Here is a 25,839-nt window from a genome sequence, read left to right on the forward strand (position 1 = left end):
AAAATAATTACATTAATAGATTTAAGAGCTTGCACCTTCTGTTCTAAACTGTGCCCATCTTGTTTATCTGAGCCATACAGGTGATGTCGACAAGAGTAATGAGCAATTGGCATGCAGAGTTAATTAGCCATGCCGTGAACAGAAACTTACTACACAACCTTGCATTTATCAACGGACAAATCTGTACGACAACCATTACGCCATTTACCAGCAATGCATAATTAAGGGTGTTCATTGATTATATTCTAAGCCATGCTCCTGGAACTTACCAAAAAGCTATTAGAGAGTATGAGAATTGGGAACCCAAGACGCTGGGTCCCCAAGCTGCGTTGGGCAGCCTGCTCTTGCGTTCGGAGGATCTGCAGAGTTTGAGAATTGGGCCAGACGCAGGCAGCATGGGGTCAAGCGCACGGAGCGCCACATGTGGCAGAATTAAAATTATGCGAGACGCGGGCCATACTGCGTCGTGTCCCACGCCGCGTCTGCGTCGTCTGGCTGGCGACCCACGCTATTTTTCGATTTTTCGGTCTTCGGTCAACGCGAGCACACGAGCCCAAGAGTGGCTTGGGTTCTGCACATGTGCCCTGGTGGCTCGCAAATTTCTTGGGTCCCCAAGCTCCTTGGGGCCCCAGTTCTCAAACTCTCTATTGATAGCCACCTCCAGAGAACAGTGCGCTAACCCACAACTTCACTGTAAGGTTCATATAAATACAAAAGCCCAGGTAAGTAAAATAATTAAGTGGCAAATGATGTTTCTAAATATTAAGAAATAGCAACAACAAATGTTCCAAAGTCCAGATAAATATGAAGTTCTCCAATAATCCTAAAGCTCCGTAAGCTATAGCAATTTGATAATACTAAATATGCTGCACCAAGGGAAGCAAACTAGTACGAAGAGAGTTGATCAAACATTTAATGATATGATAACTAAAGAGCTCACAAGTCCCCTCTCCCCAAAATAAAAGAATGTTCACTGTATTAAGTGCATTGTAGAGTTCAACAACCACTTTTTCAAAAACAGCCAACATAACTCAACTGAGATCTCATCAGACAAAATTTCAATGGCAACTAATGACAATCACGATAACAACCATGCACCATCGTCTGCTGATCAGCATCACCGACACAAAAGCAGGCCATCACAATGCATACAGGAAAGGGTGCAACAATCAAGCAGCTTGTAAGGCGTCTCAGAGCAGTACAACATGAATGACAAGCATTTCAGCGCAAGAGGCAAACCAAAACCAAATCAAGCGTTAGCGTACACACAGTTGTGAGCATCACAATTCCCCGAAGAACAGAGGTCCAAGTATGACAAGAATGAAGCACCGTTGTCGCCCCGCGAACCACTGTTTCTTATGAACAACTTCACAATTCACAGGTCAAAGCAGATGCAAGGAATAACAAAAACCGCAGCCATTCTCTGATATCGCTTTGCAAGAACATGAAAAGTGAACATCATAGTGAAACACACAGTGCGAAAATACGACGGGGACACAGGAAGGAAACACACACAGCACTGAACTTACAACAGTTTCTTAGATCAATTTCCCTAACATATATACAGAAAAACAGCCGCATCAATGCGCATGTCAAAACAGATACATTTCCTATCATCTTGGAAAATCAGAACGAAGAAATGGTAACTCTTTATTCAATAACATGGTTGACGGCAAACTGACACATTCATCACCCAACCTTCGAACCTTTGATGTGGTAAGCAAACATAGAAAGAAGCATGTGCGTGAGATTATTGAAGCTGAGATGATTCAAAGTTTGGGTGACGAATGTGTCAGTTTGCCATCAATCATGTTATAGAATAAAGAGTTAACATTTCTTCGTTCTGATTTTCCAAGATGATAGGAAGTGTATCTGTTCTGACATGCGCATTGATGCGGCTGTTTTTCTGTATATATGTTAGGAAAATTTATCTAATAAACTTTTGTAAGTTCAGCGCTATGTGTGTTTCCTTCCTGTGTCCCCATCATATTTTCGCGCAGGGTTTTTCACTCTGCTACACCAACATGCCTAAGTTCGCTCTATAGTGAACATCAGTCAGCACTCAAGACTTTTTCAGCAGTCTCGAGAAGCACACACCCGCACCACTGAAAACAACTGCTCACAGGTCCACAACTGTGCGCATTCACGTCTGTCACAGCGGCCACGTGCATAAACCACAGCAAACACCAAAAGAATTTCCACAAACCACGAGCCAGTAGGACCAGTGCGTTAGCACCTTTCGGTCAACGCCTCTCAGACAATGGATGTGTGTGCCAGACAAACACGTCATGGACTGTAGCAACCGCTCTCTAGTCAACGTCTTGCACATGAAGCCCCACAACTTGCCTTCTTGGCAGAGTGACCAGTTGCACATATTAAAATCAGAATTGGTTTTTGCAAATTTTGCCAAACCGATCGAAATACCCTTCAGCTGCATGCTGCAGTTTTTTTGGGCTTTGCTAGTGCCTACATGGTTTCAGTTTCTAAAAATCACATTTGCGTAAATTCTGAATGACTGAATTTCGAGGCATTTCATGTTGATGTGTTCCTTTAGGCACACAACTATAATGTCAGGAACTGAATAATAATGACGCAAAAGTCACGTGCACAACTGCTTAAAGGAATACTGAACAAAATTTTTTCCACCGAGATTTTCAGCCAAATTGAAAGATAGGGTGCTGAAATCGGTAGACACAACCTCCATTTCAGGCAGGAGCTAGCGGACAATAATGAGTTTAATGCATTTCCCCCAAACTGCTGTGTCTAGCAGCTGTTCCGTGTACTAAAGGAGGTGACGTTTAACGTCCCCGGAAACTGGCGTGCCAGCAATGCCAGACTTAGCCAGCCCCTCCGAACCGGCTACGCTGGCGAAGGCTACGCTGGCGAAGGCTACGTGGGCGAAGGCTACGCTGGCGTAGCGTTCTAGGAACTATGGTTCCTAGAACTGCTATGACCGGCACCGGCAGCGAACAACGCTCCCGGGTGGGGTAAAGCTCCTAAAGGGTGGAGCACGCTTCAGTGCCTTTGTGGAAGGGGGAGAGCGGGATGTAGAGGAGAGGTGGAGAAGGGGAAGTAGATGGACAGGAGAACGTGCACCCTGCATCTGCTGCGGTGACAAGCGACATCATGGCCGTCGATGCACAGCCCCGCGCGCACTGACAATCATCGAAAAATACAGCCAACTTCTGAAAAATGTGTGAAATAAACTCTGTTTATTGGAACAGTCGCGTCTTCTGAGTAGAATTGTGATGTTTTCTTCATTTTTTCCGATTTTTGTTCAGTATCCCTTTAACTGAACATTGCATTGAAAAAGATGACATGTTCTGTGGTTTTTATTTGATGTTCATGATAAATTCAGCTATTCAAAATTTTAATGGGAAAAGCAATGTAGAGGTCCACTGCCAACTCCTTTATTTAAGGTACAGTTTTCAAATGCTTCTCTGAAAGAAGTACCCACCTGCATGTTCATAAGGAACACATTGTGTTCGTTTTGACATCAAATGAATTTGCTGTCAAGACGGATTACCTGTCATGATTTGGCAATGTCTGCCGAATGCACTCAGGCCCCTTGTTATCCTTTTTTTAACTTCCTTTTCATGAGTAGGCTCTGCTGTCAATAATTAGCCTAGGTACACATACTCCATGTGGTCTAGATTAATTTGGTCACCCTGCCTCCCGAGCAACATGATGCCACGAGCATACCCCAAGAACCACAAGCATGCCAAAATGCCTACGCTACTGACACGACATGCGGGACGGAGATCTTCTCGGGCAGCCCACTCACTTTGGCGTCTGGGCCAATGGACTTCTGGCGGGAGCCCCTCATTTCGGCAGCATCAGCACCTGCCTTTTCATGAGGCAACGCTGTCGTCATTTCCAGTGCCTTGCTTCTCAGCTGCACGACATTGTTGCACCAACCTTTCAAGCTTCAACTTCGGTTCAGCTGCGTCTTGCCTGCCGCGACACTTTCCGCACTTTCCCGATACTTACCAGCCTTTTCAATTTGATACAAAACGAAAAATTCGGGCAATACAATTGAACCGCCTTCTGTGAACCAGAACAATAGTTGAGCACAATCATAACTGGCTACAGTGAAGAGCCATCCCAAGTGGAAACACCTCTGTTACATCCAATGTGCGTTATAAGCACATATTCGGCAATCAGTGATATAGGAGATAAACACTTTAGATCTAAAACCTCCCATAAGTTATCATAAGCATGTTTACTAAACTGAGGTTCATCTGTATGATAGCCACATAAACATAATGCAACTTTTCAAATAATGTGAGGGGAGACCTCTGACAAAACGAAATAGGTTTAAAATAGCACCAAAGTTATAATGCCAACTGACAAGTACTACAGGCAAAAATCATGCACAACTTGAATTTTTTCATGCATGTTAGACTTTCATTTCTTCATAGAGTCCCTTGGTATACATGTATCCTTATTCTCACTAAGATAAATAGTTAGCGTTTCACGTATGCAAGCATATCACTGTAGTACCTAATTTTCACACAGTTTTACACATAACTGCATCCAATCAGGCACGCTAGACTGCATCAAGAGCACAAGTATGCCAAAAAGCAAAAGAAAAGGTTGAAAATAGATGACCACGTATTTTTTCATGTCCCTGCAACATTTGCACTCCCATCACTATGAAACATCACCATGAGACTTCATCACTTTGCACCTCATTACATGAAACCTCATTACTTTATACCTCATCACTATGACACCTCATTACATTAAACCTCATCAACATAACACCTCATCACTATGACACCTCATCACATGAAACCTCATCACTTTACACCTCAACACTACGACACCTCATCACTATGAAACCCCGCCACATGAAATCTCATCAGTCTGACACCTAATCACCATGACACCTGATCACTATGATAACTAGCGGAGTACACAAAGATGACGTTACGCAGAGAAAATGTCTTGTTTAACCATTTCTTATCAATATCAGAGTTGGAGATGGCGACACTTTTGCTGCAGTTTCAGTACAAGGTTCGCAAATGGTCCATAGCTGTGTATGCAATTCTTGCTACATGAGCACCTTTAGGTGTAATTAAGAGTCGCGTTTCTTCAGGCAAAGGCAGCAAAGCTCGTTAACCATTAAGAAAGGTGTGTGACTCACCCCAAGGGGAGGTACGAGCGACCCAAAGGGCCTCCGCACCACCTTGGAATCTTTGTCGTCCAAGACAATGCAGTAGTGATCTTTATCCACTTGCTCTAGCTGGTAGCCTGGCAGTGTGAGGTGCTTGAATTCCTGCATAGGGGAGCACAGAAAAAGAGACAAGTGGCAGAGTAGTACGACAGGGGCAAGTCAGTCAACCTGTCTTCCAACCAGAAAACAAAAATTTGAAAAAAGAATTTTAATGAACAGCTCTTCCCCTATTGAGAAAATGAGGACAAGCGAAGCATGGTGTGTGAGTGCCTGACCTACCATTTTTCCTTCTTTCTTTCTCACTGCGCAATGCTCCCTCCTAACTTTTTCCTTCCTCCATGTCGGGAATGGGACCTTCTCCCACGTGCTCAGCAGCGCAACACTTTTGTTGCTACAGGCAACAACAATGAAATGCAACAATGTAATGTGGCGACGTGAAATGACAAGTGGCCTTGATAAAAGACCAGACAGCCATATCAGAAATGGCTGATCGCCAAGAAACCCACGATTGAGAGAGCATCAATTATTGGAAAACGGAGCATACAAATACGCATGTGAGTGGCGCACTTTTGAGAGCCGCATTTGTGTACACCCGCATTTCTGTACACTCGCCGGCGCTAGGTTTTTTTTGATAACTATGCCACAGCCACCGAAATCTCTAACTCATAAAATCTGCACTTAATAGAAAGGAATAAAGAAAACAAAGCAAGTCAATACACATTTATGTTGCATGACATGAACACTACTACTTACCTGCAGGAACTTGCCGAAACTCTGCTCCGGCCCAAAGACAAACTGCAGCGGCACCTTCTGCACCTGACACCCGGGGGCACCGGTAGTGGCGTGCAAACGCGTGGTGGTGCGTGCCTCCGCGGTGCTCCGGACGTGCTCCGCGACCATGTGCAACGCCTCCGCTGTCAGCGGGAAGCTGTTGAGGGCTGCCGAGGCCATCTCGTCCTTCAGCATCCACTTCAGCTGTGCACCACAAAGAAGTGGCCAGGGAAAGCATTGGTGAAAGTTGACAGGAGTGAGAGGGCACCATATTATCTGGGAAGAATAGTTTCGTCTGTGAGCTGGCACGGTGTAAAGTCCTGATATAAAGCCATGACGTAGTGTTCAGGTATAAAGTGATGAGGTTTCATGTGATGAGGTGTCATAGTGATGAGGTGTTATGCTGATGAGGTTTAATGTAATGAGGTGTCATAGTGATGAGGTATAAAGTAATGAGGTTTCATGTGATGAGGTGTTGAGGTGATGAGGTTTCATCACCTAAAGTTAAGCGTGATGAGAAATGTGGTTTTTCGTACCGTGCATTCGGCAGCCCTGAGGAGACATAGGTGCAAGCGCAAGGCGTAACCTGCATTTTGCCCAACTGTAATTCTGTAAAACTGACAATATAACCCCATAGTCGGTTATATGTGGCCACAAGTTGACCGTGCCATGGTGAGTGCCTCTTCAGGTGTACAACTCGTGCGCAACACTGAAAAATGCAATCCAAGCAACATATATTTCTTTGAGCAGGACATGTGCTGCCCTCTCTCTGGAAAAAATAATGAACAGTAGTGAGATGCTTGTTTTCTACATGGCACCCCTAGCTTTTGCAGAAAGCAAAGTAAGGAGCGCATGGTAAGGAGCACATCCACAAACAGGCGAATATTTGGGCACGGAAACGAACTTAACATGAACTGTGCCAAACATCCCAACATAAATCTTGCGAAGATGCGAACAGTCCTGAAAGACCGTGAAATTGCACTGCAGCCCACTCAGTGTGAAGAGAAATTATATCTACAAGGAGTATCATGCTGCCTTGTGTGCAGCATCATGCTTCAAGGTCTTTCACACTGGAAAGAGCTTCTGAGGGGCATAACACCACGTAAACAACGGCAATTACTTGCATGTCACTGCTATGTAAAACAAATATTTTTGTGTTTGAGTACAAAATTTCTAAAGAATTCCTCGAGGAGCGGTTGCCCGTGAGCAAACACTTTCCCAATTAAGGGGAGACGCGGGTCTTGGAACGGTCAAAAATGGTCAAAAAATCGATTTTTCGCAAAGCTTATTTTCGAGGCGTTTGTACTTCTGAGCACCTACTCTCAAATTGCTAACGCTAAATTCGGTCGGGAAACGCGATAAAATCGGCTTTCAAAGCACCCCGGCAGCACTAAAATGTCCCCAAAAGGACGAAATTTGTTCGAACTTCCCGCGCGCGCCATGAGCGTTGCAGCGGGCCGAGCGCCGCCATCTTGGGCTAGATTTGAAGCTGTTTTCTTTGTGCACATTTTGCGCCATCTCAAAATGGCGTCGCTCAAGCAGAACGGCCGCCGTCGCGGGTTTTCTGAAGGTCGTTTCCAGGCCACTGATTGGCTCTCACGCGGCGCGCTTTTCAAGCGCGCCTTTCCGAGTCTCCCATTGGCTGGCGCGACCGACACGTCATTTTTTTTTTCTTTGTGTTTGGTTCTCCGCCGTGGCTGTCCGTTTGTGTGCGCCTGCTTTTGCGATCGTGCGTGTTTCTCGACGGACCGTGTCTCTACTTTGTGCCGGTAGTTTTTCCACGCGATCGAGATGCCTGGAGACTCTCGTCTGAAACCATCGACGCAACGAGCTTTTGGAAGCCGTAAAAAACGGGCTTGGAACAAGAAGGCGCCGGCTACAAGTGCACCGTCGGCAGCGGAGTTGGAGTCGCGGCCGGACCCTTTGGACCTGCCGGGAACTTCAACTGACGACACCGTGGGACCAAGTTCGACTAGCGAAACACTTCGGGTTGATGCCGCGTACTACTCAACGGCGGAGCAGGCGCAGCGAGTTGAGAGATCGGCGCAAACGAAGACCGTTCTGTCTGGAAAGTCGGCTACCCAGCGCAAGTTCGACCTTCTTGGAGTAAGCGCGGAGTGCCAGACCGGTGACGCCGGGACCGATTTTTTGCTCGTCGATATGAAAGTTTTGAATAACTTTTTTGCACAAGCGAAGTGCGACAAATGCGACGCAAAAAGTCTCAGCGTGAGGAAGGCAACGGACAAGGAGTACGGCCTTGCGGTAAAGCTTATTTTTTCTTGCAGCAGTTGTGATTTCGAGAAGAAGCAATTTTCTTCTCCGAGAGTGAGCGGAACTGCCACCATCACTCCCTTCGAAGTCAACATGAGGGCCATGAAGGGGATACAGATGATAGGCAAAGGTGTTACTGCCCTTTCGGACTTTTGTGCGTGTATGAACCTTTCGCACCGAGGCTTGCACCACAAGACGTTTCAGGGACACCTAAAAAGTTTAGTGAAAGCCTGCGAAAACACAGCGACTGAAAGTGAAGCTGCTAGTGTGACAGTAATAAAAGAGCTGTGTACAGACTTCCTGAACCCCATAGGGAACATCGATGTTGTGTTCGACGGCTCATGGATGACGCGAGGTCGGAGCTCACACATAGGTGTGGGCTGCATCATTGAGCTCTACACTGGCCTTGTAATTGACCATGTTGTTTACTCAAACTTTTGTCTCGGCTGTGCCCTGGGACCACAGCCGCAAGACGAAGGGTACACCGACTGGCTGGCAACCCACGAGTGCCAACGAAACATCGAATGCAACTCTGGCCGCATGGAAGTAGAGGCTGCGCTGACCATGTTTCAGAGGTCCTGGGCCAAGCATGGTATGCGCTACACGACTGTGCTCTCTGATGGAGACAGCCGCACTTTTCATGCCTTGTCCGAAGCCGAGGTGTACGGCTTTATCCAAATAGACAAAAAGGACTGCATCAACCATGTCCACAAGCGAATGGGTGCAGCTTTACGGAACCTTGTGGACAAAAAGAAGGCTCAGGGTGAGTCTCTTGGGGGTAGAGGAAAGCTCACACAAGAGAAGATCAAGAAGATCGCGAATTACTACGGATATGCCCTGAGGAGCAATATCAATGACGTGCCAGCTATGAAGAGGGCAGTCGAAGCTACACTGCTGCACATGACATCGACAGATGATGCACCAAAGCACTCAAAGTGCCCCGAGGGTGCTAGCTCTTGGTGCAAGTACAATAGAGCCTTGGCCAATGGGGAGAGTCCACCTTCACACAAGAATGCCCTGCCGGCTTGTGTTGGGGCTGCTCTGGAGCCAGTCTTTGCGAGGCTCAGTGATGAGAGCCTGCTGGCACGGTGCTGTGAAGGGAAGACCCAGAACGCGAGTGAGAGTCTTCATTCGGTCATCTGGACCCAAACTTCAAAGAATGGGAACGCTTCGCTGGAAAGTGTGAAGCGAGCTGCCGCTGAGGCTGTTGCCATCTACAACCAAGGAAGAAGGGCAACCAACGAGTCCATTGCTGCAAGTTTGGGCTATATTGCTGGGGATTGCCTTGTTCGACGAAGCCTAGAAAAAGACTCTCTGCGTTTACGCAAGGCAAATGCAACTCATCTGAAGAGCACCAACACAAAAAAGACTCTTGCAAGGAGACACAAAACGGGTGCAACTGAAGATTACAGTCCTGGACTACTTTGAAGGTATTCTCTCAAGCATAGCAACCTATTACCCAGGGTAACATGCTGCCTAACATCTAGAAGGTTCTTCCTAAAGACTGAAAAGACATGAGCAGCCAGTCGCTTGAGCCTCATACCCCATGGCTTTTCCAGAACCCCCCAGCCGCTTGTCATGGTGGGGTTTTGATCATGCTTTGCACATTGGAAAAATTTTTTAGATATGATTCCTTGGGTGGAACAAGACACTTTCTGTTTTGTTTTGAAGGGAAACAGATGGGGAACATGTGAATAAAATTTATGGTTAAAGGTTCCTTTTAGAAATTTATACAGTGCGTGTCAATCTTCAAACGCGATTTTCTCAGCTTCACATTTTTTGCCAACTTGACCAGCCTTACGGATCTTTTCATTATGTTTTTGTAAGGTAATTTTGATAAATTTTATACCGTTGAATTCGTAAGAAATAGGACTGTGGAGCTATGCTATTTTTTTGTGGCTAAGATGAACATATGAAATTTTGTGAACAATAATGTGAGCTAATTGCATTTCAAGATTACACAATGTCAATACAATTGAAAGTTCTTATATGATGATATATCTCAGTGACAATATAAATAGCATAGCTCCACATGGCAGGTCTTTGGCTACAGCTGCATCTTAAACAGAACCTAAAAATACTGAGGGAAAGTGTCTTAATGACCCGTAAGAAATTACCTAATTAGATTTCACTTATGCTCTCACAATTTGATAACTAATTGAAGTACATGAAAACTAATTATATTTTTGAAAACAGGAGGAAGAAATACATATACACACCCAATTTCATTACAATATCTCCAATAATAAAACTTTTCGTTTCGAGACCAGTGTCTCCCCTTAAGGGTTGCCCTCAATCAAATAGTGCCTCACCTTTTCAATGCACCTACTGATGACTTCATTCTGAAATTCAGGCAAGTGGTGAAGTGGATCCCTCGGAACCTCTAGCTGATAGCTGAAGAAAGAAGAAGATAAGAGCAGTGTTATTTTGCGGTCAGTATTTGCCAACACCCTTCTAACCATAATGCAGGTAGTCTACTTGCATTTGAAAGCATTTTTTATGGTTTTACCAACCAGATGGCAGTGACAAGATACCAAGGGCCTGATTAAATAATACTTGTTGCTTGGCTAGTTGGTACATTCCAGTGGGCTCGACTTGTTTTGCATAAGTGCCAAGGTAGGTTTACCATTCGCTATGACAAACCGATCACTAAGAAACTTGTTTTTGAGTAGGTCTAAGGAAACATTACGCAATGGGCTCTCTCAAGGCTGAACCCAAGGATACCATGAAAACCACTGCAGTCCAAAGAGAGTTGAGGTAGACGGAAGCACAATAAACCAACAATAAACTTGGTCACACAGACAAGTCAGTTGATCAGAGGATGAGAGCATTAACCAGGCAGCATACACTACAATGCACTAGCTGCAAGATCACTTATCACACCTGTTACCCTAGCTGAGTCAAGGACTGTAAGAAAAGAAAAAGCAAGAAGTGACACAGCGCGATTGTACAGTACTCACGGACTGAAATGCGGCATGAAATTTTTTAGAACATACGTAATGACTGGTATGCACAACTGCTTGAGAAAACCGAGTCATGTCACCATGAATTCAGCTGCTAAAGGTAACGTTCGCTCTAATTATGGGTATTATGGGAATGTGGCTCTGATGTAAAAGTTCAAGACAAAATTTCACCAATATAACATGAACTGAAGATGGTGACATGAGCGAACATTACTCAGTCGTAAAGTGTTTCATTTCAGTCCGTGAGCACTGTACAGTCATGACAAATATGAAAGGGAACACCAAATTCCAGTTCAATCAATGATTACTCGTGATGTACTGATATGAATGTGACGTAGTGAATTGCAAGAGATATCTTTCTGCTTGAGCATTTAGCGCTATGAACTCTTCTACACTCGCCAACTGCGTTTCAATGCTATGACCTATAAAAGGTAATTTCAGTGTTCCCTCTCATATTTCTCATAACTGTACATGCTGTCTGGCTCAACAGAAGTAACCAACAGCAGGGATCCTCCAGCTCACCCAATAGAGGCGATGCTTTCCGCGTCCTCGTCCTGGCGCTGTCGTTCGGAATCAAACATGATTGACGATGACGACAGGCGTGCATCACCGGGCGCCAGCTTCTCGACGTCCGGGGGCAACGTCAAGCAGAGGAAGTCTAGACGGATCTTGATGCTTTCGAGGTCCACTTCGGGCTGAGACTCATCAAGACAGCTGATCACTTCCCCTGGACACATAAATGCGACACAAGACATCAGTTATGAGCTGGGCTAAAAAAAAGTTAAAAACATTTACTCTTATAAAGGATGCAATTGTGGCCTAGTGTTAAAGCATAGGGCTGTTGTAGCACTGGTTTAGTGAGCGGTAAAGACTGACACGTTGGAGTAATGGACCTGACTGTGATTAACCCTACAAGAAACCTGTCTGCCTAAACATCAGGTCTGAATTATAGACTTTATACAAAATTAACCCGCCATGGCGGTCTAGTGATGCTCAACTGCTGACCCGAACGCAGCGGGATTGAATCCCGGCCATGGTGGCCGCATTTTAATGGAGGCAAAATGCTAGAGGCCCGTGTACTTAGATTTAGGTGCCCGTTAAAGGACACCAGATGGTCGAAACTTCCGGAGCTCTCCAGTACGGCATCCCCCATAATCATATCGTGGTTTTGGGGCGTAAGGCCCCAACAATTATTTTTATATTATTACAAAATTAAAACTGGTGCCAAAGTGGATTGCCACAAAGCAATGGTATTTTTCTGCAAAGGAATGATGTGAAGTGTACCCACTAGGTGACACACTTACTTATACGCACTGATGACTTGGAGTACAATGTGACAGTTTGCTAAGCATTCCACGCATAGTGTTTTTCGGAACATAGGCTGCTTGTTTAATGAAATTTATCCATGCACACATACAGTGTAAGACACTGCATAGTTGCACAGTTGCGAAATCTTCAACCGTTTACATGCTTGCACGATTAACAGTTGCTCAGAACAGCAGCACCACCCTATCATTTGGGACCCTTTTCAACTTGTGGGGATTGCAGAGACTGAGGATTGCCCGTCGCCATTGCGTGGGTTTTTCGCCTATTTCTTCCATCCACTCTGCCCTCCTCCATGGTCCTACGGCGCTGGGTGAGCAGGGGTGACGTTAACCTCCCTCACCCGGAGCTTGATCTCAACTGTGGCGCCTCACGCGTGTCTCGCGAGACGTTTCGCATGCGGCGAGAAGAGACTCTCTCTCTCTGAACATCGTAGGGTAAGCACACGTTTTTCTTCCCATCCGTCGGCTCCTTTGTTCTTGGGGTTCACTCGGACGGAGTTCGCTAACGGTGCCTTGCACCAGTGGCAAGCGCTTACCTTACGTTATCCCTTCCGGATGCTTGGCCGAAGAGCAGTGCAGTGTGTTCGCGCGTGATCATACTACGCCGAGCCACACTTATCGAAAGCCAATGCAAACGGGGTTTGCCCTCCCTCAAGCGATCGGGCCCTGTGGTCGCCGATCGTGAGGGTACACAGCATGGTCCCGAGGGACTTTTTCCCTTAGCGGCGTGTCGCCGTGAGCCATTGCCCATGAAGACGTGCTAGCGGCAACCTTTGTTCTGTATTTCCGCCCGTGACGCGGTTAAGCCTCTTTGCTTTTCCCGCCACCTTTGGGAGCAGGCGTAGTACGGTTTTGTGGTGTTGCCACAGGCAATAAAGTGTTGCGGATTCTCGGGAGCAGCACTGTGTACTTTCTGCGCTGCGCTCGGCGCCTTTGTTGCCCGAACGCACGTGTGCAGCGACGCGCTAGTTCACACGAGGCGACGGCAAGTGCGGCCCTGTGGCTCGCTAAGTCCGAATCCATGCTAGTGCCTGTACTCCTGTGAGATACATGCACACTACAAACTGAACTCATTCGCTTGAGATGGTACAGAATAACGCAGCACGCTTCATATTATCTAACTACCATCGCGCTAGCAGTGTCACGTCAATGAAACGCACCCTTTCCTTGCAGTCATTTGAATCACGTTGCAAAGCATCTCAACTCATACTTTTTCATAAGATTTTCAATCATCCACCTTTGAAAGCTCAGTTCGTTACGACCCGATCTTATCGCTCAGTTCGTTTAGATCATCACCATAAGGTACACGTCATTAGCTGCTGCATTAACACTTTCTAACATTCCTTTGTCCCACGCACGTCCAACGACCGGAACCACCTTCCCTCCGACATCGTTTCCATTTCAGGTCATGACTTGTTTCCTTCCACTGTACACAATTACTTACTTGATGGCGCGTGAAGGTCATATTGTATATATATTTTATTTTTTCTACTTTATTTGTTCTGTATTTCTTAACGTACCTACATTTGCATTAAGTTGTATTAGCCTAACATCATATCTTCATATGTATCATAGTTGTTATTATGAGATGTTATTTTGTCTGCTTTTGTTTATAATTTGTAATTTTATGTACCCCATTCCCCTCTGTAAAGCTTTGTGCGATTAAGGGTAAAATAAATGAAACAAAATGAAATGAAATGAAATTACTGTGAAGTTGTAAAAGCACTATTGGACTCAAGTAGTCAGAGCACTTTAATAACTCGCCACCAAAATGGCAAACATAGGCACTTGGTACGGATTTCTTTCATAGCTATCTACAGCAATTCCGCCAGTCCATTTTCAAAGAAATACATCTGTACATTAGTGACTTTAGTACATTAGTACATTAGTACATTAGAAACACAGCAACTACAGTCAACGTCCAATTTTTCGGACTCCCTAGGGACCGCGAAATCGTCCGAAAAATCGGGCAGTCTGAAAAAACAAATTCATGCTTTTTGATTCCGATCAAGCGGTCAAATCACCACAGCCACGGCCGAAATACGTCCAGTACAATTATCAGGCATTTTGGTGCGCGCCCAGGCTCTCGCAAATACATTCGGTACCTGCCGCGAACCCCGCTTAACTACGTACGTGCCAACCGCCACTTTTGCATCTCGTGATGAGCGCCGCTGATAACAGCAAAGCGCGGAACAGATTACGGCTATCTCACATGAAGCGTTTGTAAACGATGACGCGGAACACAAAGACTGTGGCGGAAGAGTGGACGACTCGTCCGGCTTTCCCCGATGCGTGTGCGCATGTAAACGATGCGCACACACATCTCCGAATCGCCGCCAATACGCAGCATTTGCTGCCGTGTCAAGCCGATCGTTTCTAGTTGTGTGCAGCACATCGCCAACTAAGCTGACGCTGTCACTTTACTGTTGCTGTATCGTACGCACGCATTTATCATGATAGGGTTCGCGATGCGCACTTAGTTCCTGACCGCACACGGGCGCGGCAATGGCGAGCTGGTTTGGTCCGTAAAGGCAACGGGTCTATGCGGCGCACTTAGAGGTCTCGCACAAAGAGGCAGCAGGAATGGCGGCGCGGCGCATTTGGGTTCTCACCTATTAAATGCGTGCAGTACGCATGCAACTGCGCTAGGCCAGGTGCACTACCGAGCAGTTAACTGAAGATGCTTATCGTAAGGGTTGTCAGCGATTAAGCCGTACTGGCGCGTTTGCCAGCTGCCGCCATCACGCCGTGCATTTCCGCTGCTTATGCGCAACATCGCCGCATGACGCCGCGAGAGCGGCGCCTTTAATTTCTGGTCTGCTTCACCCCATAACGCTTCGGCATTGCGGCAAAGCTGACTTTCGGACTCTGCTACTGTCTCAAACAGATCGACTCGCGAAAGCGCTGGTTAGAACCTACAAGATTATACCGTATTTACTCGCGTAATGATCGCACTCGCGTAATGATCGCACCCCTAAATTTTGTCGTCTAAATTCGATTTTTCTTTTTCCCCGCGTAATGATCGCACCCCGAACTTGCCGCATCGATATGTCGTGTGCCAAGTCTAGCCGATGATCATCGCGTTTATCATCTGTCGAATGTTGCGTTAATAACTCTTCCAAACTCGCCAAGTGAACTGCACGCACCAAACATATTCGTAATTTTTGCCCACCGTTGGCGGAAACGTGCCATTTAGGATTGCAGTAAAGGCAAATGCCGCAGTTTTCACTGAATGCCCGCCATGTGTTTTATGTCTGTGGCAGCTGAACGCGCCCATCTTTGTTTCTGTGATCTGAAAGCAGGCATCACTACGCTAATGCCGTAAATTTACTGATTTAAATGAAAGCATTCCTTATTTAGACAGAAGAGACTGTTTTGACGCGCATGACGTACTCACAACCACCGTGACTGACGAAAAGAAGAAAAAAAAAATGCGGTCGCTTCGCTCTGTGGGCCGCCATGTTTGTTTTGCTATCCCGCACTGTTACAGCGGCGGCCGCCTGTTGGTCGACCTGTTGTCATCCCGCAGCAACAAGCTGCCGACGCATTCCCATAATTCCTGAAAAAGCCGTGTCGCCGCCATCCCAGTCGCTCGTCACGGCGTCACTCGATACCACGTTTTTTTGGCTGTGCTTTGTGATCGTCTGTTGAAGCACCGTTTCACCATGGGGCGGTAAGCGAGCTTTACTGCCGCGTTCAAGCTGAAGGCGCTTGATTACGCGCTAGAGCCCGGAAACCGCTCTGCCGGCACATTTCGGCGTCGACGAAATCCGGATCCGATAGTGGAAAAAACAGCGCGAGAAGCTCATGGCTACGAACAGCACGCGCCGGGCTTTCCGCGGACCCAAAACGGGCAAGTTCCCTGACATCGAAAAGGCAGTCCTCGAATACGTGAGGGACATGCGCAAAGACGGTTGTGCCGTGTCGTTAGACATGGTACGGACGCAGGCGCGCACAGTTTCCCGGAGGCTGGGAATAGCCACAAAGGACTTCCGCGCCAGTTCCGGCTGGACGACACGCTTCATGCGGCGGAATGGACTGTCGCTGAGGCGGCGGACGTCGTTGTGCCAAGCGACTTCCATCCGCGTACGAAGACAAAGTGATCGATTTTCACAGGTTCGTCACGAGGATACGCCAGAAGAACGGTTTCCTGCTGTCACAGATAGGCAACGCCGACCAAACGCCGTTGACGTTTGACATGCCTCGAAGCACTACTGTGAACGAGAAAGGTGCTCGAAGTGTGCTCGTGAAAACGTGTGGTGCGGAGAAGCAGCGGTGCACCGTGATGCTCGCAGTGACGGCAGACGGGTGGAAGCTGCCGCCGTACGTGATTCTGAAGCGGAAAACAATTCCGAAGGGAAACTTTCCCCGTGGCATCCACATCCGCGCTCAAGCAAAAGGGTGGATGACGGCAGACCTCATGGTCGATTGGATCAAGACGGTTTGGGGGCGAAGAGCAGGAGCGCTTCTGCTTCCTTCACTTCTTGTGCTGGACAGCTTTCGGGGCCATCTCGTTGACAGTGTCCGTACCGAGCTGAAGGAGCGGCGCACGGAAATCGCAGTGATCCCTGGGGGTCTAACTTCGCTGCTACAGCCTCTGGACGTGTCACTGAACAAACCGTTCAAGAACAACGTCCGGAGGCTGTACGCAGAGTGGATGGCGGCGGGCGACCACGATTTCACGCCAAGTGGCAAAATCAGGAGAACCTCCGTGGAAGTCCTCTGCTCATGAATTCTCGAAGCGTGGAGTACCATTTCCGACGAGGTGGTCGTCAAGAGCTTTAAGAAGACTGGCATTTCCAACGCGCTCGACGGGACAGAAGATGACCGTCTGTGGGACAGTGAAGACACTGCCGATTCCGACAGGGAATCGTGCGGCGACGACACTGACGCCAGTGACGCTTCGGACTCAGAATGAACGTTAGGGGGTCAGAGAGTTCAAAAATAAAAGGGCAGTGTTCCATGCATGTAGCTCCTGCGTAATGCGTGCATTTTATTACAAAGGTAAGCCTTACTCTACTTTTATTTTTGGTTATGTTCATGATAGTTATCGTAAGAATTCAGATTAGCGACTTCTTTGCGTTTTCGGTGCTCAGAATATTGTTTCACGGAAAATTTACCCCGCGTAATGATCGCACCCCGAAGTTGGCGTCAATTTTTTTGAAAAAAAAGTGCGATCATTATGCGAGTATATACGGTAGACGCGGCAGAGGTGGGGGCTTCAATTAATGCTTTTCAGACCTGCAATTTGGGCAGAAAGTCCGAAAAATCGGACGACGAAGAGTTTAAGCGTCCGAAATTTCGGACGTTCTTATACATGGACGTCTATGGGGCTGGTGACGGTGCCGCGAAAGCTTCCGAATTTTCGAGCATGTCCGGAAAATCGGGCGTCCGAAAAATCGGCAGTTGACTGTACTGTGGAGGTGCACTTGGAAGAGCCGAGGAAACCATTAAAACTGAGACTAGCAAGCAACACTTCCCACTCCAGTAAAACTTCTTTTGGGCCTAGTTGGTTCATAATCCTAGAGGTACATTTACAGCGCAAAAGTAAAGACACACCACAAAGAAAGAAAACGACACACACAAGCGCTTGTGTGTGTCGTTTTCTTTCTTTGTGGTGTGTCTTTACTTTTGCGCTGTAAATGTACTTCCCACTCACCAAGGCAGGTTGGCAGTGAGGTCAGCGAGCATGACCCGCAGCCCGATTTGGTCGTCACCAAGCACGTCAGATGGGCAAACAGGGGTGGGACCATAGGCTCGGCCTCTCGAATGGTCTCCATCACTTCCTCCTCGTCCTCTTCATCCTCGTCACCGGAATCGTCCTCGCCTGGTGAAGGGGGCGATCGCGCCGACCCAGCGCAGGACTCTATGCTGGTGATCTCGGCTGCGACGGTGTGGCCTGGTTTCGGAAGGAGTGCTGCAGCTGCTCCCTTCTCATCACCCGAGTGGCCAGCGTCAGCTACAGCTGTAACCAAAAGGGTCACCGCCACAGATTAAATAATATCAGTCTAAATTCCCTGAAGGTATGTCTATAGCAGGTTACAACCTCAGACTAAATACAGGCTCCCTCCCGCCGAACTGTGGCGTGCGTGCCATTCATCTGTGCAAGAGTTGTGCTAGGTGGTTTTCATTGTACAGTGAAACCTCGTTAATACGTACCTGCCGGGAACGCGGCATAACTACGCACTAAACGGTAGTACGCATTAACCACCAAGTACAAATTTGCCTCTCCTGGCGTACGCCATCGCCGCCAGCAGAGAAATAGAGTGCCACAGCAAATATTGTCTAAAGTACCAATCGCAAAGCCTTTTCTTTCTTTGTGCCAAAGTGGAGAAAATATCCTAGCACTCTCGCACGACCGCACAATAGCGCGCGGTGGCCACGCCAAAGAGCATTTCGAAACTATTAAAGGGTCCGGGATACGCAGTGACCGACATAGCGACAAAACGAACAGTGTCTGCATTTCGCAATATATGTGTATGCGTCTGTACCGCGATCTGCTACTAAACAAAAACTGACACGCGATACGGCCACGTGGAGTCGATCGTCTCCTGGGTAGTTGCGTGCAGCGCATCGCCTGCTCGGCTCACGTACGCCGTCACTACCGGGCCGCTTGCTGTATCGCACGCGCGCATCAGTTGTGGGATTGTTCTTCGTGCCCACTTTGTTCCAGACCGTGCACAGATGCGGCGAGTAGCTTATTCGGTTAACGCAGCGATGTCGAGCTTCCTCCGCGACGCTGTAGCGGTCCTGGCAGCGAACGGAGGCGCGTTGGGTGGTCGCCTAATAAAATCGTGCAATATGGTTACAACAGCGCTACACTTGCTGTACCGTACGCGTGCGTTTAGCGTGATAGCGTCAATGCAGCGAGGTTTCGCGGCGTCAGCGACCCGCAATGCTCAACTCCGCAACAGCGATCTGCTTTCGTTTCTACAAAGCGGTGCGCGTTTGAACACAGCCCCGCACGAGGCGGCAGCGATCGGCGACCCAGCGCGTTGAGGTTGTCGCCAAGTGAAAGCGTGCGGTAGGCTTAAAGTAGCGCTGTGCTGCACGCGTGCCCGGGCAGATAGCTGAAGATACTTGTTGTGATAAGGTTGTCGGCGATAAGTCATGCTGGCGCGTTCGTCGGTGGCCGCCGCCTAGCCTTCGTTCTTTCCCGATGCTTACGTGCAAAGGCGTCGCCGCAATCGCGCGGAAGTCGGAATCGGTGATCGACCGATCTCCGCACTTCTAGAAAAGACGGAAAACCTTTGGCCGCACATTGTGGCGTCGAGAATTTCAGCGGTGCAGTAAAATTTTATGGCACAAAAAGTTATCTCGGGCGCAGGGTACGCACTAACCGGTAGGCATAGGGCGAACCACTACGGCTTAAGGGGGGACGTGGCAATGAAAACTATCTTGGTTATTTATGGAGATAAAGTGATGAAATTTGGCATGCAGATGTGATATGTTGTGCTGATATCATAACTGAAGTCGGTTTTGAGCTATCTGTTGTAGTTGTTGAGTTACAACACTTGATACTCTCTCATTGTCATCCCAAAATTAATTAATGAATTAGACATAAGTTCGTCACAATTTTTGCATAAGCATATTCACAAGGGCCCGTTCTGTGCCATAAAGCTATTGGTTTATTTTTTAGTACTCAAATAAGCACACAAAAAAATTTTTGACATTTCTTGTACTCATTGTCTTACTAACAACTTTTACAAAAAGCCAATTATAAAAATCTGTATGGCGTGCAGACAAATATGGACAGCTTTACGGCACTCACCAATGTCTCAGGATCTAGGTGCAGAAAACAGAATGGTTATATCTTTATTTGTTGAGAAATGGCACAGGGATGACTGATAGCAACTGTTCAAAAAATGAAAGCTGAGAAAATGGAGCTCCAAGAAAATGGAGCTAAAAGCTAAAAAAAATGGAACTCAGAAGGAAGCTGGTTTTATTTTTCATTGGAGAAATGCAGCTTTGTGGCTATCTTGAGCTCTATCTGTCCTCTTTATGATGACGCCAATAGGATGGCATTGTGTCAAGGGAAAACAGCAGATTTTCATTTTCTAAAGCCCAATTTTCTCATCGTTTTTGATAACAGCACACTAGTAAAATGTTTTTTTTTTTCAACTCCTACTGCTTATTTTGGTCTAATATTTCACCATGACGTAAAACATGGTCTGAGGATTGCAGAAAAAAATAAATTGAAAAACTGAACATTTTAACGAAATTTACCATTCCCATTGCCACGTCCCCCCTTAAGCGGTCAGCGAATGCATTGGGCTCTATGGGGCTCGGTCGGGGATTCGTCGCAACTACGTTTTAACCGTTAGTACGTTTAAAGCGGGTACGTATTAACGAGGTTTGACTGTAACCGCAAGTACATTCTCGCTGCTAAAGTAAATACTACACATAGAAATAGTTCAAAGTTCTTCGTCCATACTTAAAATATTACGTTTCACTACTTAAAATACTACATTCCACTTGCATCATGGCTACGCACAATGAAAGTGCACACAGCTGCCACTGACAGTTGGAGTGTGTGCACCTTGCATGCTTCTCAACCAAAGTACTCCGTACCAGTGTTCTTGGTTAATCACGGGTAGAGACACTAGAGACACTTTAGTGGCATTCGGCATGACTAGCACTGGGAATGTCAGCATACTGCTGGCATTTCCAATGTACTGTTATCAATGATACAGTCCTAAGCACGCTGTCATAGCAACGTGCCAAAGAGCACATGAGAGAATGCAACAATGTCACAATGTCATGTGACTACCTTGATGCTAATAGGCTCACCAGAGTAGCCTTGGTGGCGTGGCTCAGACATGGGGTAACTCAAGGCACCCCTCATGACACGCACGCTATTGACGCAAGGGTAGCCGTAACTATAGATAAGCATCGAACTGTTACACTTGAAGCAATGAGAGAAGTGAAAAGGTAGCAGGCAACAAACACAAAGTGCATCAGTGACTTGTTGGTGAAGTTAATGGACGATCAAGACACGGGTACCAAACCGACACAATGTTGCACCGCCACTTTACAGTTGTGAGCAATATGAAAGGAATCACTAAAATATTTTCAAGAAATGCAATTTGCAAGCACAAGAGTGTTAAAACACAGAGGACTCAAGCCCAAAGGTATTACGCCTTGAAACTTGATACGTCACATTCGTGTCTGTATGTCACAGGTTATTGCTGCTTAGGCACGAACTTGGTGTTCCACTTCATATTGCACACAACTGTACCGTACTACTTTAGGACTGTGTGCACACAATGCACTTACTCTGACGGAGCGCGCTGTGCACTCAGTCGTAGAAGAAGCTATGGAAGCCATAAATACTTGAGTGACACAGAAGTTTCTGTAAAAATGCAGCCCATAATTATCTCAAGGAACAGCACAGCATAAAACAGAGAAAATGCTGTAAGCAACAAAGTGTATTTGTGGATCGGTAGGGACATGGACTCAATTCTTTAATGAAGAAAATATTGCACTTATATATGCGAATGAGATTGCACACACAGCTGCACATTGCAAGAGGAACACTCCATAGCACGCAACAAATTATGCTTGAAGAGACTGCTTTGAGATGCTGAGTGATGGTGATACTCTAGAAGACACCAGAGAAGAAGAAAAAACATCCAACCTTCTGGTGTGCAGTCTATTTGCTCCTATTGTGCTGTCTGTGTTTTGTAACTGTGACAAAATCAATAATATATAAATTTTTCTCAAAAGCCTGCCATCCTGACAATACTATATTTTTACTGCTTATTATCATGCTGCTACAGTAGACTCTCAGTAAACGGAAATCTAAACGGAATTGCTGCTTAAATGGAACAACTGTAGGCTTGTGCGAATATTCGAGCATTTCCAATATTCGAACGAATATTACAGCATTTGAATTCGCTTCGATTCGAATTTAAATTACTGGAAATTCCGAAGTATTCGAAATGAATGAATAGGTGTAAACATATTAGTCCGCATGTAACCCCCCTGTAAAGGTGGTTTCACTGCAGTAGAGGGGTGCTATACCGTGAATACACCTTTCCAGAAAAAATTCGCACTGCCGCGAAGCCCCACTTCAAGGTTAATAATAATATCTGGGGTTTAACGTCCCAAAACCACGAAATGATTATGAGAGACGCCGTAGTGGAGGGCTCCGGAAATTTCGACCACCTGGGGTTCTTTAACGTGCACCTAAAGCTAAGTACACGGGCCTCAAACATTTTCGCCTCCATCGAAAATGCAGCCGCCGCGGCCGGGATTCGATCCCGCGACCTGCGGGTCAGCAGTCGAGCGCCATAACCACTAGACCACCGTGGCGGGGCCCCACTTCAAGGTTAGATGAACATACTCTCTCACATCAATTCATCATTTTTTTAAGTTTAAAAGCTTGTTATACCGGCTTATATGCTTTAAATATAATAAATCTTAAAACTTGACATATTTTACAGATTATCACTCGCATTCTACCAAAAGTCAAATGACATTTGCACCTGTCTTGTTTCAAATTTTTTTAAATATTGCGCAGGTTTGGCCATGACAAATATGCTCATTTTTCTTTATGTGATATATACTATTTGTATTCGATTTGAAATTATCTGACCAAATCACTATTCGCTTCGAATTTGCTTCAAACCTAAAATTTACTAGGGTATTCGCACAGGCCTAAACAACTGCTTCTCATATGATTGGTTTCGTACTTGAATTCTGCATGCTTGTTCGTCTCTCAATAAACAGAACTCCTGTTAAATGGAACATCTATTCCTGTTCCCTTCAGTTTCTGTTTAATGAGAGCCTACTGAATTTGCTTATTTCGAGGCAAGAAGTACCGTATTTACTCGATTCTACCACGCCCTCGATTGTAACGCGCACCCGTTTTCCGCGACCAAAAAAAAAAAAAAGTAATACGTCGATTGTAACGCGCACCCATTTTTCGTGAGAGAAAAGAACAAAAAAAGTCCGTAGGAGTCAAACTTCGCACATTCAGAAGAACAAGTATTTGGGTTTTAAAGAACTGAAGTTTCAAAAAAGTAAAACACAAAGTCAAAAAGCGGGCCTTGCCGCTAAAACTGTCACCACTACGGTGGCGATACGAGTCGCGTAATGGATCAGTCCACGTCGCTGTCGGACAACTCCTTGTCGCTGTCAACACTCTTCGATTTCGGGAGACCGGCCCTGCTTTGGTCCACTGAAACCTTTTCGTGAAGCTTTGCTGTAAAAAATCTTCTGCTTCTGTTTGCGACAGTCTCGCACGCACGTTTCGAGAACTCCGAACTATATCCGAACGACCGCGATGCGGCCCAATTTCCGTCCGTCTCTCTGCAAATGTAATAACTATTCTTTTAAATGCGGCATCGTGGTACACTCGTCGAGTATTTGGAGTCGGCACTTCCATGCCGTCGATGCGAACGCAGAACGGGATGACAATCTCCTCGGCACACGTACGAACTGGCAGAAATGGCCAAGGCGCGTAGGAGGCGGCCATTTTGAAATGTCGATGGCAATACGATAACCGAGTTTTTTTTTTTTTTTTCGGTACTCGATTCTAACGCGCATGCGATTTTTGGACTCGTTTTTCCGGAAAAAAGATGCGCGTTAGATTCGAGTAAATACGGTATTGCAGCAGAGCCCATCTAACAAAGATCATCACAGTCGATGTGTACAGAATCATCATTGATGAAGTGTTTCTTAATGTATGCATTCATCTGGCCCTACATTTGACCAAAGGGCAATTCAACGATACTCTATCAGCACCATGAAAACGTGCAAAGCGTCCCAATGTGCTGGCTTGCACGAAGGAAATTCTAAAGCAAGCCATCAGCGTTGTGGAAGACGTGTCAAGCGTCTGAACAGGTGTGTTTGCCAGAGGGAGATTCTTAAAAGTGTTCTACCGCATCTGATGAGGCAAGCACCTGTGGTTAAAGCACTGGGCTTCGGTACTAGAGGCCCCCCCAAGTTGAAATCCTGCCATGGCAACATTTCTGTTGATGTTTATCTCGCGTATGCTTTACCTGCACTGACGTCACTCGCGCTTGCAAGCGTGCATGCACTTGCGTGTGCATGTGTGATTGTTTGACATCGTTCGCGGTCAGATACCTGGTTGATCTAATGGTCAGTCCAAATGGCTGGGAGATAGCTAAATAAATGCTACAAGCATTTAAAAAACTGCTTCATGACTGTTCCACAAACTGCAGCAACGAATGCCTCTAGACCCCTCGTCTTTTTTGTCTTTACCCAAATGCATTGAAGCATCAGTTCAAGTGAGTGTTTCATACAGAAGGCGCGACAGAAGGCAGGGGCATCTAGCACTTACGCTCAGCATCCATGGAGAATTCGACGTTGTGAGATCGGTCCGTGTCAGTGTCGTCCCAGTCAAGTGCTCCCTCCTCCTCGGCAATAGCGTCGGCATTGTGCGGAACAGCCCTGCTGGCTCCGTCGGTCAGTCCCCACTATGTGGAAAACGTGGTTATGGGAGAAGGTTGTGATGACTTGCTAGACTTAAACAACAGCCACGCATGCAAGCATACAAAGAAAGAGACACCGTTTGCAAATCAGTTCTGTAAAAGCCTACAAAATGGAAGAAGTCTTATGAAACGAAAATGTTCTGATCTACCCGAGGGTGGCATAAACGTACAAAGCACATGTGATATTAGTACTTCTTGTGGGGCTAGTTTAGTTATAAAAAGCTTAGTTTGGTTGTAGCTCTAAAATAAGGGGCGCAAATTAAGACAAACACAAAACAAGGGAGACGCGACGAGCGCCTGTCCTATCTCCCACAAAGTGTCAAAGGCATATATATGTATTAGAGCTGTGCAAATAGCAAAATTTAGGGTGCGAAGCAAATTCGAATAAAATTTGTGTGCGAATCGAATAATTTTAGAATATTTCTCGAACACTTTTCGAATACTTCAAAGCAAAATTACATTTAAAAAAATCACCGCCATATCCACGAAGTCAATGATGTTAGAGGAGCTTGGTCGGAGATGATTGGGTAACCCGCGAATACTCCGTACGCATTCCTCTACCATCATATATAGACGTGACAATGTTGTTATATAAACATTAGCCCTCTTTGCTTCGGCCTCCCGGGCTCTCACCACAGGGTCTTGGCGGCGAGCCCGAGATGCTGCTGCGTTGCGAGCCCGCCGAGCTGCTGCCTTGGCTGGGGTGTTCCTGCTGCGGAGCAGCAACGAAGAGTGTTCACTGAGTGAGCTCCCGGCGGCTCCCGGCAAAGAGAAAGGAAGCGCGCCAAACGAGAGGCATGGCGCTCTAGCAGTCACCTATCTAACTAGCGCATACGCCGAGCGTGGTGTGCGCCGCCTTGAGCGGCGCTGCG

At 46.5% G+C, this 25,839-nt stretch overlaps 1 protein-coding gene across 1 annotated transcript in view; it reads right to left on the bottom strand.

Annotated features, from left to right (window-relative positions):
• Positions 1-25,839, bottom strand: part of LOC119405229 (KICSTOR complex protein SZT2-like) — a 229,536-nt gene that overhangs the window by 115,033 nt on the left and 88,664 nt on the right. Inside the window, 7 exon segments of the mRNA XM_049419447.1 lie at positions 3,785-3,895; positions 5,150-5,281; positions 5,933-6,154; positions 10,534-10,615; positions 11,707-11,911; positions 18,169-18,474; positions 24,817-24,952. Of these exon segments, the coding sequence (XP_049275404.1) occupies positions 3,785-3,895; positions 5,150-5,281; positions 5,933-6,154; positions 10,534-10,615; positions 11,707-11,911; positions 18,169-18,474; positions 24,817-24,952 (1,194 nt within the window).

This window comes from Rhipicephalus sanguineus, chromosome 9 (genome assembly GCF_013339695.2).
Source record: "Rhipicephalus sanguineus isolate Rsan-2018 chromosome 9, BIME_Rsan_1.4, whole genome shotgun sequence".
NCBI lineage: Eukaryota > Metazoa > Arthropoda > Arachnida > Ixodida > Ixodidae > Rhipicephalus > Rhipicephalus sanguineus.